Genomic DNA, 16,889 nt, shown 5'->3' with positions numbered 1-16,889 from the left:
ATTACTAATACAACATTGTCAGCTAATTTATGTTTCAGTCAGTGGAGTTACATTGGTTTTCTTTATTAATATTTTTATGCAGATTTTGTCCCTGATGGAATTAAACTATCTAACCTTTGAGCGGGGACAGAGTGCTTCTGAGGTAACAATCAATGGAAATCAGTAAACATTTTTCTTCCTTACGTTTAGCCTGCTCAATTTGATGACGTAAATTTTTCTGGGTTTTTTTTTTTGTTGTTTTTTTTTTCCCCAACTTGAAGTCACCACTTAGGTCTCCTCAGCACTCAACAGAAACTTTCAGCAGAGGATCATCCGTCTCTAGTTTGTCATCAGCATCAATTGATATAAGGCAAGATGAAGTGAAGAACAGTTATAAAGAGGTAAGACTGAGGCAAAAGCAAAGTGAGTGAACCTAAAAGATCGATATTGTGTCGCACTGCTTTAATCTGCTTCTTCAAAAATATCCTTTTTTTTTTTAAACTTCATTTGGAACCTTAAATCCATACTTTTGGTTTATACCCTCCCAAGACGGTCCCTGATGCTTCTGTTTGTATTTTTTTTATCTTCCTGTTCTGTTTTTTCCGATTTGATTTCCACAATATCTTTGCTTCCCTCCATATCATTTCTGCATTTTAATTCTTTGCATTCCTTCTGCTATCATGTTCTCCTCTTTCCAAACTTTCCTGTTTTCTAAAAATCATCAGGAAACTTACAGATGTAAAGTTTGCCAAAAGGACAATATTTGGTATCTATTTACTCTGTGGGAGCCTGGATGTCAGAGTGTACTTCTCTGTGCACACAGGCTCTGTAAATGAGGTCTAATGTATGTAAAACTTTACCTGATAGATTGAGGATTTGCTTTTCCTTGAGGGAACAAATTTATCACTCAGGAGAGCTAAGACTGTAGTTCAAACCAGGGGAAAAGATTACAAGCAGCTTACACCTTATATTCTTGGGGTTAATGACCTCTTCCTGTAATCCAGCTTTAGGACAGTTCTGTTTGCCAGGTTTCAAATGGGGGCTCACTGCTGTTATTCTTACTAAGCAAAGAGACAAGGGCCTAATCCTGAGAGATCCTCATAAACGGAGTGATGCCACTGGAAGTAATGGGAAACTGATAAGGTCAGTTTTCCAGACTTCAAGGCTTAGATCATGGATTAAAGGAATGCAATGGGGTCTTCATTACAGCTAGTTATGGCATATAGTTTTGAATGTGTCTCATTTACAACTTAGAAAAGGAGCCAGGCATGTAAATTTGGAGTGTCATTTGTTGGAACTAGTAAGTCTTAGCACAATTTCTGTTCAGCAGCAGATAAGCTGAATATGTGAGTGAGCTACAGTAGGTGTCATCAAGTGGCTTTGTTTCTTTTATTTTTTACACTTAAAGGAGTGTACTTACGTTCCACAGAGGAATGAGAAAGCACGCTGGAAAGATGGAAGAACACATGGAGCAGGCATTTTAGCCCAAGTACTCTTAATAAATAATCCATAAGCTGCATAATAGATTTATACATTTCTCCACTGCTAAGGCCTGGGGCAATTTTTAGAACTCTAAGGAAGCTGTTTTTGGAAAGAAATTATCAGAACTTGTGGGTCACTTGCTATTACTGTTAGGTATCTTCTATGTGATAAGACTGATCCCTGAAAATCATTAACAGCTTCTATGGTGACGTTATTCTGTATGATGAGGGAACTGTGCTAAGGGAAATTTAAGAGAGGTACAGATCTTATTAATATTTTTTAGTCCATTTTAGATGTGCATGTGCAGAGGATACAGCTTACCTGCCTTCACATGTGTGAAAGACAATTGTCTTAAGTTTAGTCACCTGTTTTTCTCCTTAATTGATGGAGAGAACTTAGTACCTCCAGAGCACCATTCATTTCTGACATCTTAGATGCTTAATTTGAGCTGAGCTGTACATAGGTGTTGTTTGTTGTCTTCATTCTATTTTGCAGGTGCCAGGGAGGGAGTTTAGATTTAGACAGATGGCTTTTAGACATTGCAAGCTGGGTAAGAAGAATGCTGCCCTGAGGGCCTAGTGCATGACGTCAAGGAACTTCACATTATACTAGAACTGTAGTAATGTGGAATAAAACAAAATTTAGTAGCTTCCCTAAAAATAAATAATAAGGGTTGGAGAGATTTAATCTAGCCTCTGGTCTTTTGCCTGTACAAGATTTGTCCCGTTCTGTTAAAACCCTAAGGAGATCAGACCAGTGAAATATGACAGGATTTTCCATGCACAGCTTAATACTAACAAAGCAAATCAATTTTCTTCATACATAGGTGGAAAAACTCTTAAGAGCAGTTGCTGATGGAGATCTGGAAATGGTGAGTCCTAAAATGGCTGTTGAATATTACTGAATTCTAATTTACCTCATTCAAATTGAGGAAGTTATTTGTAAATAATAGGGTAAGAATGCTTCACTTAGTATCTTCCTTCAGAAACAAATCCAGAAATGCTTTTTAATCCCTACATTTCTGCATTATCTAATGGTTTGAATGTTGTCTACTATTTGTTTGGTATTTATTATATCTAGCACTGATCAAGAGACATAGTCAGTGAGAAGCATTTAAAAAAGTAATTTATGCATTCAGATGACAGTCACCTTATTTTTTTTGTGGCCTTACTTTCCATATTGCTGAAGTTAGAATGCATGTATATACATACATGCTTGCATATCAGCATATCATCTACAGCTTGCAGATCTATTTAAAAAAGGGTTATTTGAAAATCCTTATCTTGTTCTGACTGCCTGAGTTCTGTCTCCATAGAAACAGAAGCATCAGAAGGGTCACTGGTGCTGTTGTAGATTTCTCGTCTGATAGCCAGTTCAGCTTTGCAAGAGGAGGCATTAAACAAAGTGCCACGAAACTGGAAGTTGTAAGAAAAATAATAGTTATACTCTGATTCTTCAAGAAGCCAAAACCCACAACTTTTGTCATTATCATAGCACCTGCAAACTTCAAAAGCAATTATACTTTAAATTAGAGATAATTATGTTAATCAGTGAGAGTTATTTTAATTAACTGACCCAATGACAGTTCTGCATTCTGAAAATAACATTCAGCTCGCTTTGGTAAATCCTCTGTGTCTTTAGTGAGAAAGAAGTATTTGAGGACAGTATGGAAGATCTGTCTAGAAAGGATTAAACTTTATTCCCCAAATACATTTCAGTTATGTAGCAGTTTTTTGGAAGGAGGTTCTCAAGCTATACTTTCTACAGGTATAACACGGTCATTTACTTCACTAATGGACCCTTAACTAATTCTAGGATATCTTTAGTTTACACTGGATTAATGACTCCAGAGCAAATGTGTATTTTCTAAATGGCTTTGTTGCATAGAATTTAGTATAAAATTAACTTGCAGTAAGTGTTGCTGCTTGTAGAGCCTACAGGAGTGCTCTGAATCCTAAGACTAGTTTCACTGAAGAGCTCTCTCTTAGAAAGAGGGCATTATACGTTGTGGAAAAGTGAAATTGTCAAGCTTCTGGGAAGTAACCAACCTAAGAAAACTCAGTGCCCCTGCAAAGTTTGGGCATTGATTAAATGTTGTTATCCTTGTCACTTCTTATGTTTGTTAAAGAAAAAGATGAAACAAAATTCACGTTGACACGAGCTGGCACAAATCTAGGTCTAATCATCATCTGAGATAAAGGGATTTGGAAGGTTTGAGCAGAGGTGAACACTAAAGTCTTGATTAGGCAGCAGGAAGTCATTTATAATTTACTTCACTGCTATACTTGGTGAATGTTCTAGCTGCTTTGTCAACAGTAATATTTGATGTTTTAATTTGCCTCAGGGGAAGTGAAGCCAGGAGTAGCTATATAGTCTTCCTGGGATATTCACACGTATGGGTTTGTAAAATTGTACTTGTATAAGATGCAGTTATGTGGATTTATTAGGATGTGGAACCTCTGGGATCTATAAAGGAGGACTTGCTTTTTCTACCAGGTACGTTATCTCTTGGAATGGACCGAAGAAGACTTAGAAGATGAAGATGACACAGTCAGTACATCAAAACCAGAATTCTGCCATCCTTTATGCCAGTGCTCAAAATGTGGGCCAGCACAAAAGGTTGGAATATTCATTCTGTAAATAGAATAATTTGTGTTCATGAATAAAAATAATTTTAGTTAATTTATGTGTTACCAAGTACTATTATCTAGTGCAGTAAAATAGGTAGTGTCTGCAAGAGCATGAGTGTCTATTTGTGAAATCTAGCTCCATAAATTATTAACACCCAGTCTCTGTATGTAACAGCATCCTAACAGCTATATAAAAACTCTGGGGCTTGCTTCCCTCTCAACATGCACAGCTTTAATCCGTTTGTAATAACATGAATACTTTGCCAAGAATTCCTATATCGGGAGCTGCATCTTCCAGTATACTGGAAGGAAAAAAGAAAAGAACTTGAAAAGTACTGCCAAACTGCTCTGGTTCACCAGCTCTTTTCCTGAAGGTTCTCAGTGAGGTTCTGTAGTCGAAGTTCTTGCAATGTCTGTCCATCTGCTTGGTGTCTTACTTAGTAGGTATTTGATTGTTTTTTGGTCAGTGGAAAGTAACAGAATTAATTATGTATTTTGTTTTGTGAATTGCTCAACAGATATTTGCAAGGGTCCCTGCTAATGGCCTTGGTGTAAATGTTTCAAATCAAGATGGTTTTACACCATTGCATATGGCTGCTCTGCATGGGCACTCTGACCTTGTCTCTCTCTTGTTGAAACATGGAGCCAGTATCAGTGCCAAGAATGCAGAACATGCAGTGCCTCTTCATTTAGCCTGCCAGAAAGGTCACTCCCAGGTAATGGAGCCTCTTCATAAATGCAAGCTATTTAACACAGAGCCACGAGTAAAAAGCTCTTCTGTGAAATTAGTAACAAGTTAAATCAGTTACAGTTAAAATTAATGATGCTTAAGACTGAGGTGATAGTTGGCTTGTACAACCTAAATTATGGCAACTAGTATGATAAGAATTAATGCTTTTGATTGTCATCTGTTTGGCAAAACTGAGACTTGTTTTCTTCAATCTTTTCCATCCCTTTTTCATTCTGCATTTACAGATTTATACCTGTAAAGAAACGTGCATGATTGTGGTTAGGTACTATCTTAAATTAAAAGTTATTTCTTCCAACAGGTGGTAGAATGTCTAATGGATTATAATGCTAAACAAAATAAAAAGGACGCATATGGAAATACTCCTTTAATTTATGCGTGTTTGAATGGTCACTATGAGACTACTGCCTTGTTGTTACAGGTAAGATCACTGAATATGGTGTTCAGAATACTATTTTTATGTGGTACCCATGCTTGTTTAGGACTCATATTAGTATTACTATTTAAGCTTTTCTCCATTAAAGTTACTTAGAAAAAAAAAAAAGAGCTTTTGTTCCTCTTTCTCCTTTCACAGTTTTTGATGAGATAAATGTTACTCTGTGATTGTACAGCTAACTGCTTTTGTGGAATTTCTCTCTGGCAGATGGCAAGTTTTCTTGCTTGTGATTGTATCAAATGGGTGTGTTTTTTTAGCATTTTGTGTGTTGTTTATTTTTAAGTCTCCTTTAGACTTGGCCCATATAGAAGATACACACAAAAAATGAAATGAGTTTCTTCATGAAACTGTGGATAAGAGAGGGTAGGAAATAATAATATGACCAGGTGGCTTATTGTTGAACTGGTGATTGCTAGCATATGCTTTCTGTTTTTGTATATGGCTACAAGGCTGCTGTTGCTTTGTTCTCGTTGCTGCATAGAAAATGAAAGGGGAGAGAAGCACAATAATAACGTGCTATCTCAATTTTATGCTGCTTTTTCTTTATAACTCTGATGTTATTTCGCTGTCCAGCATGGAGCGTCTGTTAACCTTTGTAATGCCAAAGGAAACACAGCACTGCATGAGGCTGTCATAAGGAAGAATGAAGCCCTGGTAGAGTTGCTGCTTCAGAAAGGTGCAATGACACACATACGGAATGAAAGGAACTGCACCCCTGCAGACTGTGCTGAGCCAGTGAGTGCAGAAAGTTTGCTTCCAACATTTGATTTTCCGAAGTTCCATAGATGTAATGTAAAACAAATGTAACTGTTTGTCACAGCAGCATTTTTGGCCCTTCACTGGCCAAGGCATCTCTATTCAAAAGTTATATGTGATATAAAGACTAAGATGCCTGATTATTGCACGATGACTTGTGATATGTGAAAACTGTAGTGCTTCTAAAACAAAACTCCCAGACAAAACAGATGAGTTTAGGAAGGGTGAAAGCACATACATGTATGAAAAAGACACTAAAGAAAATGCTAGTAGTGGCAGAGAGAGCATAAGAAATGCAGGCTGTAGGAAAACAATACCCTGTTCTAATCACTTGCCCTGATAGCAATCTTGTTTCACCCACCATGTTTTGCCCTTCATGCTTTTTGATCCTGTTTATCTTGTCATCATCAGCTCAGTTTGTTTCGTTAATACTAGGTTATTAGGAATTATTCTCTAAATGATTTGATGCATGGTTACTATCTTATGGTACTTAAATAGCTTCTGATGTGTAGCATAACAGCCACAAAATTCTGTCCTGCATCAATTTCAGTATGCATATTATCGATCACAAATGAGCTTACCCATCATTGGTATAATTTGAAATAGTACACAGAGATGGCAGAAGCATTCTGGTACAGCATACCCTATGGAACAGAAGCTTTGTCCAGAGTCAAGCTGATAGGAAATCTTTATTTATAAGAAGATATTCTTCTGTACATTTGTTTTGGCAGCTAACACACCTGCATGAACTGTAATTCTGAATTTGTACTTTTCTTTCCCCGTTTTTATTTCAACACTGATAAAAATGGAAACTTCTAAAATTAAGAATTCAAATATCATTAAGTTGCTGGAAACAGCAGCAAGCTGTGTACCTACGTCAGCAGAGGGAGAAAAGGAATGTGAGCAGCATGCTACTATCAAGATAAGGAAAAAAGGTATATATGATATTTCCACTGTTATGAATAAAAATATTTAGGAATTAATGTGTAACAATATGATTTACTTATAATTAAAGAATAGCCAAATGTTTTTCATATTTATTACAAGAAACACTTAATATAACTAAATTCGGCAGACTTTTAATTACATGTATGACATCTTCCACAAACTCAGTTTTCACTTTTTTGGTGCATAGCAGGGAATGTTACATACTAAATCATTTCATGTTAGAAAAAAAACACAGTACATTTGAGGTGATATAATTAACCATGCAATACTTGTCCATTTCAGTGCAAAGAAGAAGGGATTAAATCACCTCTGGTTGTCATTCACAATACCCTAAAACAGATTAGGCAGTGGTACTTCAGTGTGTTACTGTCTCTCAGATTATGGGACAGAAATCAAAGCTTCAGGAACAATTTTCTAGGCCAGCAAGCAAGATTTGCAAAAGAATGCCTTTTGTAAATGACAGCGTTTAGTACAGCCTAAGCAAATATGTTGAGAGACATCATAGAGTTTGGTGGTACAGCTGAGCTGATGCAGCTTATTGCCACTTAAAAGAAAAGGTGTTACTCCTGGCCTGTCATCTCCTTATCTCTCCTTCCCTCTGCTTCTGGTTGTCCTTTTCTACTGCTTCCTTATTCTGGCTTTGAAATTTCTCAGTTGATTTCCCAGCTGATGCAATTCACAAATAGAGGAGAAGGGATATAACAAGTTTTGTGCTGGGCTGCACAATTCAGCATAGCAAAAGGCCTGCTGCCCTCCCATTTGTGGAAAGAAGACATTTGAGGCTGCATGGCCAGAACAGAAGGAAAAGGAGAGGTAGCAGTGCCCATTTCAGCATCCATGAGTTTTAGTTAGACTTTTCAAAATACCTCATCTGCTTCCTCAGGAAAGAATGTAAATATTTTGTTAAAACAAAATTTATCACCATATGTTGATGCCAGAGACTGATAGAATCCTTTCAGATATCATGGGAATAGTTTTTAAAAGACCAGCAAAAGACATAACTGAGAAGCACTGATGAAGAGGTGGAATAGCATTAGTTACACACATTTGTAAAAATTGGAATTGGGAACCTCAAGGTCCAGAATTAAATGGTCTCTCCAGAATCTTGGCCAGTCATGTTAATCTGATCAAGAACGCTCACTCCTGCAACTTAAAATGGTTTAAAATTTCCAAAGAGAAATGGTGATGGATTCGAGTTATTACTGTTGCATTTTTACAACGAAATTTAAGTTGTCTGTCAGTAGATATCACTTTTCAGTCAGATTTTTTTTTAAATACTTCTCTGTGACTCAGCTGTACTTACAGCTGCCTGTTCTTTTAAACTCCTAGTGAATTCTGAGCCATGTGAGAAAGCTGATGATCCCATAAGCAGACAACATCAACTCGTCCAATCAATTAACAGATTTAACAAGTAAGCATAGAAGCTTTCCTGGAAGTACATTTATTGTTCCCCATTAGTAAACACAACCTGTCATTACTTAATAAAGCCCAAAAGTGGGCCAAGCATTGTTGCACATCAGACATGACTAATTTGACAGTATACATTAATCCACAGAGGCATAAACATTAATATCACCAGACAGATGTTCTAGGCAAACTCAGTGGTGGTGAACAGCAGTGATGTGATGTGAAGCAGGAAGGGGAAAAGCTGACCTCTGAAAGGAGTACTGGTAAACATATTGACAATAGTTTTTGCACTGATACTTGCTATGCCATAAATCAGCAAATTCTGAGCCAGGCTGTTTTAAAAATATTGGAATGCTTCACTGAGATGTTGGGTTTTGGCTGTAGTCTTCCAAATTTCAGTTCTGTGATAAAATGATGCCCTGCCCCTGGAGACTTTCAAGGGGAGGCTGGATAAAGGCCCTGGGCAACCTGATCTAACTATGGTGTCCCTGTTCACTGCAGGGGAGTTGGACCAGATGGCATTCACAGGTCCCTTCCAAATCCAAGGATTCTATGATTCTAAAACACAGGAGATAGTAGTAGGCTATTATTTTGTGGAAAAAGTGATTGTCAGATAGTTGCCTTTGTGTGCAGAGATAGTGCCACCTAGTGGGTTTTCCATCATCAAGACTCGTGGAAAGACTGAATGAAAGTGTCTCTTTATTAAGTTAAATTGAATTTCTTTAAACTATATTTTAGAGCGAAACATTTACGGAGAACAATAACAAGAGATAAAAGTGTCCCTAATTTTGACTATCAGTATTTGCACCAGGTAAGATGAAACACATTACTTGTATAATATATATCTGCTATTAACATAGATAATGTAACGGGGAAATCTCTTTACTGGTGGTGGTCAATGAATTCCCAAGGTTCTGATGTGCTTGCTAAATTGCTAATGTTCCATCCTTGTCCAGACTTAATCGTACTAATATACATTTCTTAAATGTCTCAAACTTCCTTTTAAATTTCTTAAACCTCTTCTTGCAGGTTTGATTCCTTTGTCTTTTCTGTTGCTTGTCCAGCCTAGGATATGCTTGAAAAAGTGCATATTGTGAGATGTCTCTGTCTCTTATCCTCATCTATAAAATGAAATGCTCCTCTATTTCCATGGATTTCTTGTTAGATTTAATATTTGCAAATTGAGAATGCCAAATTAATACTATAAGAGTGTAATATTTTATTAATTCTTGATAGCATTAATGATAATATCCCACTAATTAAATGTGGGATTTGGATTTAATAGCTGTGGATCATCAAAGGCAGCATATCATGGAAGTGCACCAGCTGACAAAAAATCTCATATGTGACAGTGACGTATGGCACACTTACCATTTTTGACTGTCATAAATCTGTAAATTTACAGGCCATAACCTCTTTCTGAAGCTTTTTCAGTTTTTGGCCATTATTTCAGCCAAAGGGTCTGATGATTGTTTTCTGCCCTTCATTATTTTCTCAGAAAATCTGTCATTAGCATGCTTGGTTTTTTGGTGTCTAGTTGAGCCTGTCTCTGTAACTGCTTGCACATTTCTTAGTGGTATGAGAAACAACGGCTACAGTAACTTAAGAGCTGCATTACAAAAGATGCTTGTAAGAGATAAGATCATACTGGAAAATAAGTTTTAGAATGCCTTGATGGTCTTTTCAGTTCTGGTACTGATGGATGTGTATGCTGTGGCAAGTTGGTCTCTTTTTGTTTTCACATATTTAGACTGAAGATAACTGTCCTACAAAGTGCACTATTTCTAATTCTTGACTGTGTTCTCAGTGTTAAGAATATCATCACATTAATGTGATAATTACATTAATGGAACTATTTTAATTCTCCATTTTTGTGGTGAAGAAACCAGACAGTGCTTTTGATGTGCCATTTTTCTCTCCCCACAGTTAGCTATTAAAAGCTTTGATAAAACCAAGTTAAGATCTGTTGAAACACTGGACCAGAACAAAGCTAAGATTACTGACGCAGAATGCAGCGGCGAGTTCATGAAACATGATGACATGACAGAAACTCCTTGTAGGAGTAAATTAATGCACCGAAGACACACCGTTAATGTACCCCTTTCAGCAGAGAGTGTCAGTTTATCCAGCCCTGAAAGTCCAAGTATTTCACAATCAAGAGACTATTGTGATGACTTGCTTTCCAAACAATGACAAAGGAGCGCAAATGTGATGTCAAAAGCTGAGGAATGAAGTGGTGTTGATTTCAGTATCCCTTTGCTGCATATCAAAGAACACAGTGACACTTGCAAGCTATGCCTTCAGAAGAGAATACAGGGATGACTCTTCAGCAGAAACAGAATGTTCCTGGAACTTTGAAGACTGAATCCTCCATCTGTGCTGGAGGTAACTACAGAGCCAGATCGTTACTGATCTCAACAAACAGGGAAGTACTGACAAATGTAGGCAGTAAAGCTACCTTCCTGTTCTACTTAGCACTTACTAAAAAATTACATGTAACAGTAAACCAGACCAAACCCTGTATTGTATTTTTTCAGCCATCCGCCTTGTTTTTAAAGTCTTTGAATAATTTTTGCATTTTCAGTTTTTACCACTACAATGGATAAATATATATAAACATATATATATTTATATATAAGAAGATATATTGGATAACGAGCTATTTATTGACAGAGGTAATCAAAATGTCTATTTTTATTGAAATATTACAAACTGTTATAGCATATATTTCTGTATATTTCAGTAGCTGAGAAAACAGTAGTCCATAACATCTGTGACACCAAGTTAGACATATATACATGCTAATAATATAAAGGGAACTAATCTTTGCTAATTTCTTTGTAACGCTCCCCTGTATCGGATCTGCAACATCAAGGTTTTTTTAGGAGCCAAGACAGTGGGGAGGAGAACCCTTGCAAGGCTAAACTGTCAGCTCAGTGTTCAGCCTGGCTAAAAAATATGTAGAAGCAGAAGTGCATAAGGACACACAAAATCATTTTAAGGTTTGTTTTTTTTTCTTCCTCTGAAGCCAGCCATTCCAAAAATGCACAAATATTCATGATTCTGAACCTGGGCGACATCTGCAGACAAAACCGCTGCTTAAGAGCCTGAACCCAGACTGTTATTTAAAGAAGTGACCTTCCATTTGTGAAAGGTACCTCTCGCATCATCTGGCTTTTGTTGGAATAGATCATTCCCAGAGGTCATCACTGAAGATTCAAAAGCTCACAAGTAACTGAGTGGCTGCTTAGATTTGGACTTTGTTTTCTACCATTTTGGTTACAGTAGTTAAACATGTACATAGCACAGGCCAGGTTCCTAAGTGCAGTATTTTTTTATTCTTGCCTCACCACATCCAGCTTTCATTTTATTTCATAAAATATTTGTATGAATGATTCTGTTTCTTTTAATTGCAATATTAATAAACTGCCTGGCAAAGTAGAAGGCTGGAGGACATACTGGTGATTTTTTTTTTAAGTAACTTTTTAATCTAAGAGGTAAAATTTGCAGCAAAGTGCACACGTGGACATTTGGAGTTGAGGATCTTGTGTTTATTTTTCTAATAATTTATGAGTTTATCTGATTTTTCTAATGTGCCTTGGATTCGTGCCAAAAGATGGAAAGAAAAAGCTAGTAAAGATAATTCTTGAAAACACTGTTTTCTCTGAGTGCTTATTTAGAGCATTGTGTCTTTTTGTGGATTTACTTCCTCTTATTTTCGTAGGCATTTAAAGAGTTCACCTCGTATCTGTGCTGTGTGGTTTGGGATTTCAGGCATACAAATGTTAAGTACACTGAAGAGTAAACTGAACCTGAACATCTTCACTTCTAAGTTCCTCCTTCATTTAAAAAAAAGGAGGTGGGATAAAAGAGCAAGTGGAGAGATGAGCAGATGAACTCTGTAGTCTCTCCTTCCTGTGACGCTACAAAGTTGTCATAGAGTACATCACTTATCCCTGCAGGCATTCTGGATTTGTACTGTATGAAAGCACTACAATCCCAACCCGTTCCAAGTAACAAATGATTTATGTAAGTGAAAGATTCCTCTGACATGCTTAATCAAGCAAGCTCACCACTGAAGAAATATATCAATACTCTATGACATGATTATCTAAACTTAGGTAAGATTTGAAGGGAGTATTCCTAGAAGTTCTTCCCAACAGACATGCTGAAATCACACTTTTTGCACAAGAACAACACACTTACTAGCGCTCGCTTCAAACAGTTTTATTCTGTTCCAAAAAACACTGCAGTTGGGATCATACATGTTTCTGTTAAATGATGTCAGAAAAGGGCTTTGTGGTTGTAGAGTGTTTATCAGCACGATGTTTTTGAATAAATGCACAGCACAGGTTTTACTTCATGCAGGAGTTGCAGAAATTCAGGGAAACTATTTCTTTTTTAAGAAACACTCCAGCCATTTGATAAAAATGGAGGTAGCTTTAAGAACGTACGACACCAGATGTCTGAACAGTGCTGTTTTACAATTACACAGTTAATTTTAACTTGCTTTTTTCTTTTTAGACAGCCTGATCATTTTGTAGAACACTTCAATTGTACGATGGTAACAAATTCTTTATAATAGAGACTGGGCCCAATCCAAACACAAACAATGCCTACTTTGATGCTTTAACTTTGATTTATACATTTCTAGTAAAGAGCTGAGAGTCTGTGAGCTGCTGGAGGGGCTTCCTTGAGGGGCTCAGGAAACCTTGCTTCCAACACTTCCATGGCTTAGACTCTGGAGGCAAGTCCATTAAACTCCTGCAGGGAGTGGCTGCTCCCAGCTTTACACTGAAGTTCTCATGTTACCGTATCTCCAATAGCAGCAAGTTAAGGGTGTACAGGTGCTGAAAGCATGGCTTACACACTGAGTAAGGGGCAACAATGTTCATGCTACTCAAGCAGTGGAGAAGTCCACACCACTCAGGCCACTTATACTACAAAAATGTAAGTTATAAAATCCCCTTCTCAGGTGTATTTTACAAGACAAGTTCATTTGTTGGCCTTTATACATATTTATATATATTAAAAAAAAGTAAAGAAACGTAAACATTTTCAGATCTTGCATTCTGCCTGATAACTGTTGCCTTTGTCTGGGCCATTTATTTGGCAGTCTTACAGTACTATTTAATAATCGTCCTCTTCATCAGAATCCAATACTTTCCTTCTGTTGAACTAAAATGAAATACAAGGGTCACAGTAAATCCAACACAGACAAAGTCTCCCCAGCTCCACCCATCTGACAACCTATTGCTGGGAAGCAGAAGTTTCACTCCATCACAACCCGACATAATGGGACAGAACAAAAGCACAGGTCTGTCTCACAACAGAACACTGAGATAATATATAACATAATAACCCAGTGATAATATCTGCAGAATAGGCCATTCCTAATGATATAACCCACTACTTATTTACCATTGCAGGTAGGAAAAGTGATGGTAAATACAAAGGGAATTTCTATGCTGGACTGAAATAGTGCACTACATTCAGTTTTCCTGCTTGAGTTTTTAACTAGACTATATTACATATATATTATTTTTAGATTGTGTTATATCTAATAAACCACATTTAGGAAACAAAACTTACCTTTACTGTTGTTTTCTTTTCTGTTTGCTGACTCACTTTTTCAAGTATTTCTATCAAACCTTGTTCTGATACCTAGGGGAAGTAGCAGCTTCGTATCAAACAAATGAAATGCGTTTTCCCTTGTAAAAGGTATTTGACTGATGAATTATACCACAGTGGTTAGAAGTGTTGCCAAGTGCCCTTTTCAACTGTTTAATTATACAGATATAAAAAAACATTAAACATTTTTTGAGAGAATTAGGTTTGAAAATGAACATATGCAAAGAAAATTTAGGGGGGAAAAAAGCAAGACAAAACTCACCTTTCCAGGTAACTGTCCAAATCTTGCCATCTGTATAAGGTAATTCTCTACTGCTTTTGCTTTGTCTGGTTTCACAAGTGCCAAATTGCTTACTGCAACAGAAAGGGCTCTGTTCAGTTTGTTCTAGAACACACCTGAGTATCTTCACTGTCACTTTTTAGACACAAAAGTGGGAAACTGTGATCTTTGTGCCAGGATGATGAAATAAACTGAAGAAGGGACTTTGACAAGGAGCAAAAGCTGCATTTCTTACTTTTAAATACCTGTTCTTTATGAGATTAACTTTGAGTCACAGCAGTTCCTACTATTAACTATGGAAGAACTGGCTTAATATCATTCAGATGTCAGTTGACCACTCACTCTCATCAGCAGCTGAAAAGCTGAAGTGGTTTCCCCCCAACCATTTTTTCAGCATGGCCTCTATGCAGACATGCATGGCCTCTATACAGACATGCATGGCCTCTATACAGACATGTATGGCCTCTATACAGACATGCATGGCCTCTATGCAGACATGCATGGCCTCTATACAGACATGTATGGCCTCTATACAGACACGCATGGCCTCTATACAGACATGCATGGCCTCTATGCAGACATGCATGGCCTCTATACAGACACGCATGGCCTCTATACAGACATGCATGGCCTCTATACAGACATGCATGGCCTCGACTTGCTGAGTGCAGGTGAGAATTCTTTATTTCAAAGCCCCTCGGGTACTTACATCTGGCACGTGCTGCTTGATCAAGAACTTGAGCTAGAATTGTATTTCTTATCTCTGCTTCCCTGTAATGAGAATGAGATACGCCTTAAAAGGGAGATTTCAAACACATAAAACGATACGCACAAAACAAGAAAGATCACAGAAAGGTTTCCATTTGTATAACTAAAAAGAACCCCATGTTTATATATTGTTTCTTCTCTAGTATATCTGCCATGGGCAGCTGTACACACCACCAGTAAAGCTGCCACATAACAGCATCCTGAATTGCTTTGGGTTTTTTTTCCCCCTTATGCTTAAATCTTTCACGTTTCTTTGCTGACGGTTTCTTTTTACTCTGAAACTCAACTGCGAAACTTAGTATTAAAAAGGGGGGGAGGGAGGGATTCAAAACGCTTAGAAGACCCGTGTGAAAACCAGCAGTTCCCCCTGGTACCTCTGTTTTGCCTCCTGTTGTGACGGATCACCAGAAGTATCCTACAGAACGAGAATAGAATAAATCAGTCACGATCCAAAAACATCACAGGACAAGAACGATAAATCAGCATGGATCAATGCGAGCCAACCCGGCCTGTGTGCTACATCCTGAGCAGCAGCTCCAGGCCGTGCTGCCTGCGCTAAGTCACACCGACAGCTGGGGCCCCACACACGGGGAGTTCACCTCGGTTCGGCTCAGCCCGTCCCGTCCCGCTCCCCGCCTCACCCCGTGCTTGGCCTGCAGCTCCGCCAGCCGCTGCTGCCGAATCGCCGCCAGCTCCTCGTCCGCCATGACTGAGGGGCAGTCACGGAATAGCCGCACTGCGCATGCACCGTCCCTCGGCTGCGGGGCGGGGGCTGAGCGCGTCACCGGGGCGGGACGGGCGGGTAATGGGGGAAGCGTGGGGCGGGTTGTGCCCGTATGATGTATCACACAGTATATGATGTATCACACAGTATATGATGTATCACACAGTATATGAAGTATCACACGGTATATGATGTATCACACGGTATATGATGTATCACACGGTATATGATGTATCACACAGTATATGATGTATCACACAGTATATGATGTATCACACAATATATGATGTATCACACAGTATCACAGCGCTGTGCGGGCCGGAAGGGACCTGAGGGATCAGCGAGTCCAACCCCCGGGATTCGAGCCTCTGTGCTGCAGAGCGGCACTGCTACCACTTGCACCACAGGGGGGATTCGAACCCGGGTCTCCAGTGTTGCAAAGTGGCGTCCTTAACCACTGCGCCACTGAAGTCGGCTAAAATACATTCGCTAAATAAAAGCAACCCGACGTTCATCCCGCGGCCACACGGTCCCTCACATCGGCGCTGCTGTTTGTCACGGGGCGCGGCGTTACCCCGAGCTGCCGGCAGAGGGCGCCCGCGTCGCACGGAACAGCGATTAAAGCACGAGGTTCGATCCCAGCGCTCGCCGCTCCTTTAGCGACGCTCACACCAACTCTGCAGGTATCCTTAACAGCACCGTGCAGTAACACAACGGCACCCACCGATAAGCTCACAAGCAAAGCATTCCCCTTCCTACAGCCATTCCAATTCCATTCCTGCAGTTCAGACAGCAGCAGCTGTGCTTCTGAATCACGGCGCTTCGCTCTGCAAAATTAGACGGGAAAGAACAGACCAGCATTCCCAGAACAGACCAGCTCCATTCGGGACAGCCCCGTTACCTGCGGGTCGCACCCGCGGAGCTGGGCGCTCATGGAGCAGCCGGCACCTGAACGCAAACCCTTCCACAACGCAAAGAGAACCGCGACGTGCTGCAAAGTCACGCAGGGCTCAGCACGACACCCCACACACCCGCTCGGTCGCTCCGTCCGACCGGCGGTACGAGCACCTTCCCCCCAGGGCTTAGCTCCCTTATTGCCC

At 39.0% G+C, this 16,889-nt stretch overlaps 2 protein-coding genes across 12 annotated transcripts in view; one reads left to right on the top strand and one right to left on the bottom strand.

Annotated features, from left to right (window-relative positions):
- Positions 1 to 12,039, top strand: part of ANKRD27 (ankyrin repeat domain 27) — a 34,528-nt gene extending 22,489 nt beyond the window's left edge. For 6 of the 8 annotated variants that reach the window (XM_085551096.1, XM_015874026.3, XM_015874027.3 and 3 more), the window contains 11 exons: positions 83 to 142; positions 261 to 380; positions 2,288 to 2,332; positions 3,958 to 4,080; positions 4,610 to 4,807; positions 5,141 to 5,260; positions 5,849 to 6,010; positions 6,858 to 6,966; positions 8,309 to 8,390; positions 9,125 to 9,197; positions 10,313 to 12,039. In XM_085551096.1, the coding sequence (XP_085407222.1) occupies positions 83 to 142; positions 261 to 380; positions 2,288 to 2,332; positions 3,958 to 4,080; positions 4,610 to 4,807; positions 5,141 to 5,260; positions 5,849 to 6,010; positions 6,858 to 6,966; positions 8,309 to 8,390; positions 9,125 to 9,197; positions 10,313 to 10,579 (1,359 nt within the window). In that variant the 3' untranslated portion in view covers positions 10,580 to 12,039. The remainder of the gene's footprint in view (positions 1 to 82; positions 143 to 260; positions 381 to 2,287; positions 2,333 to 3,957; positions 4,081 to 4,609; positions 4,808 to 5,140; positions 5,261 to 5,848; positions 6,011 to 6,857; positions 6,967 to 8,308; positions 8,391 to 9,124; positions 9,198 to 10,312) is intronic. The other 2 variants (XM_015874029.3, XM_015874030.3) reach the window with 2 other exon arrangements.
- On the bottom strand, positions 3,138 to 15,800 carry PDCD5 (programmed cell death 5). 4 transcript variants are annotated; one of them, XM_085551120.1, is made up of 6 exons: positions 15,665 to 15,800; positions 15,440 to 15,480; positions 15,007 to 15,068; positions 14,280 to 14,371; positions 13,979 to 14,050; positions 3,138 to 4,095 (listed from the first exon to the last, which is right to left on the bottom strand). In XM_085551120.1, exons 1-6 carry the CDS (start codon positions 15,770 to 15,772, stop codon positions 4,057 to 4,059), a joined length of 414 nt encoding a protein of 137 aa, XP_085407246.1. In that variant the 5' UTR covers positions 15,773 to 15,800; the 3' UTR covers positions 3,138 to 4,056. The 4 variants fall into 4 exon arrangements, with proteins under 4 accessions (XP_085407246.1, XP_085407247.1, XP_085407245.1 ...); XM_085551121.1 differs by having other exon boundaries at positions 15,707 to 15,800; XM_085551119.1 differs by lacking the exon at positions 3,138 to 4,095 and adding an exon at positions 12,599 to 13,564.
- Positions 15,801 to 16,889: the final 1,089 nt, after the last annotated feature.

The sequence above is a fragment of the Coturnix japonica genome, chromosome 6 (genome assembly GCF_054131305.1).
Source record: "Coturnix japonica strain WE chromosome 6, WE-NBRP24, whole genome shotgun sequence".
NCBI classification, from domain to species: Eukaryota; Metazoa; Chordata; class Aves; order Galliformes; family Phasianidae; genus Coturnix; species Coturnix japonica.
Note: the sequence above shows the minus strand (reverse complement) of the source record. Positions and strands in the feature narration are given on the sequence as shown.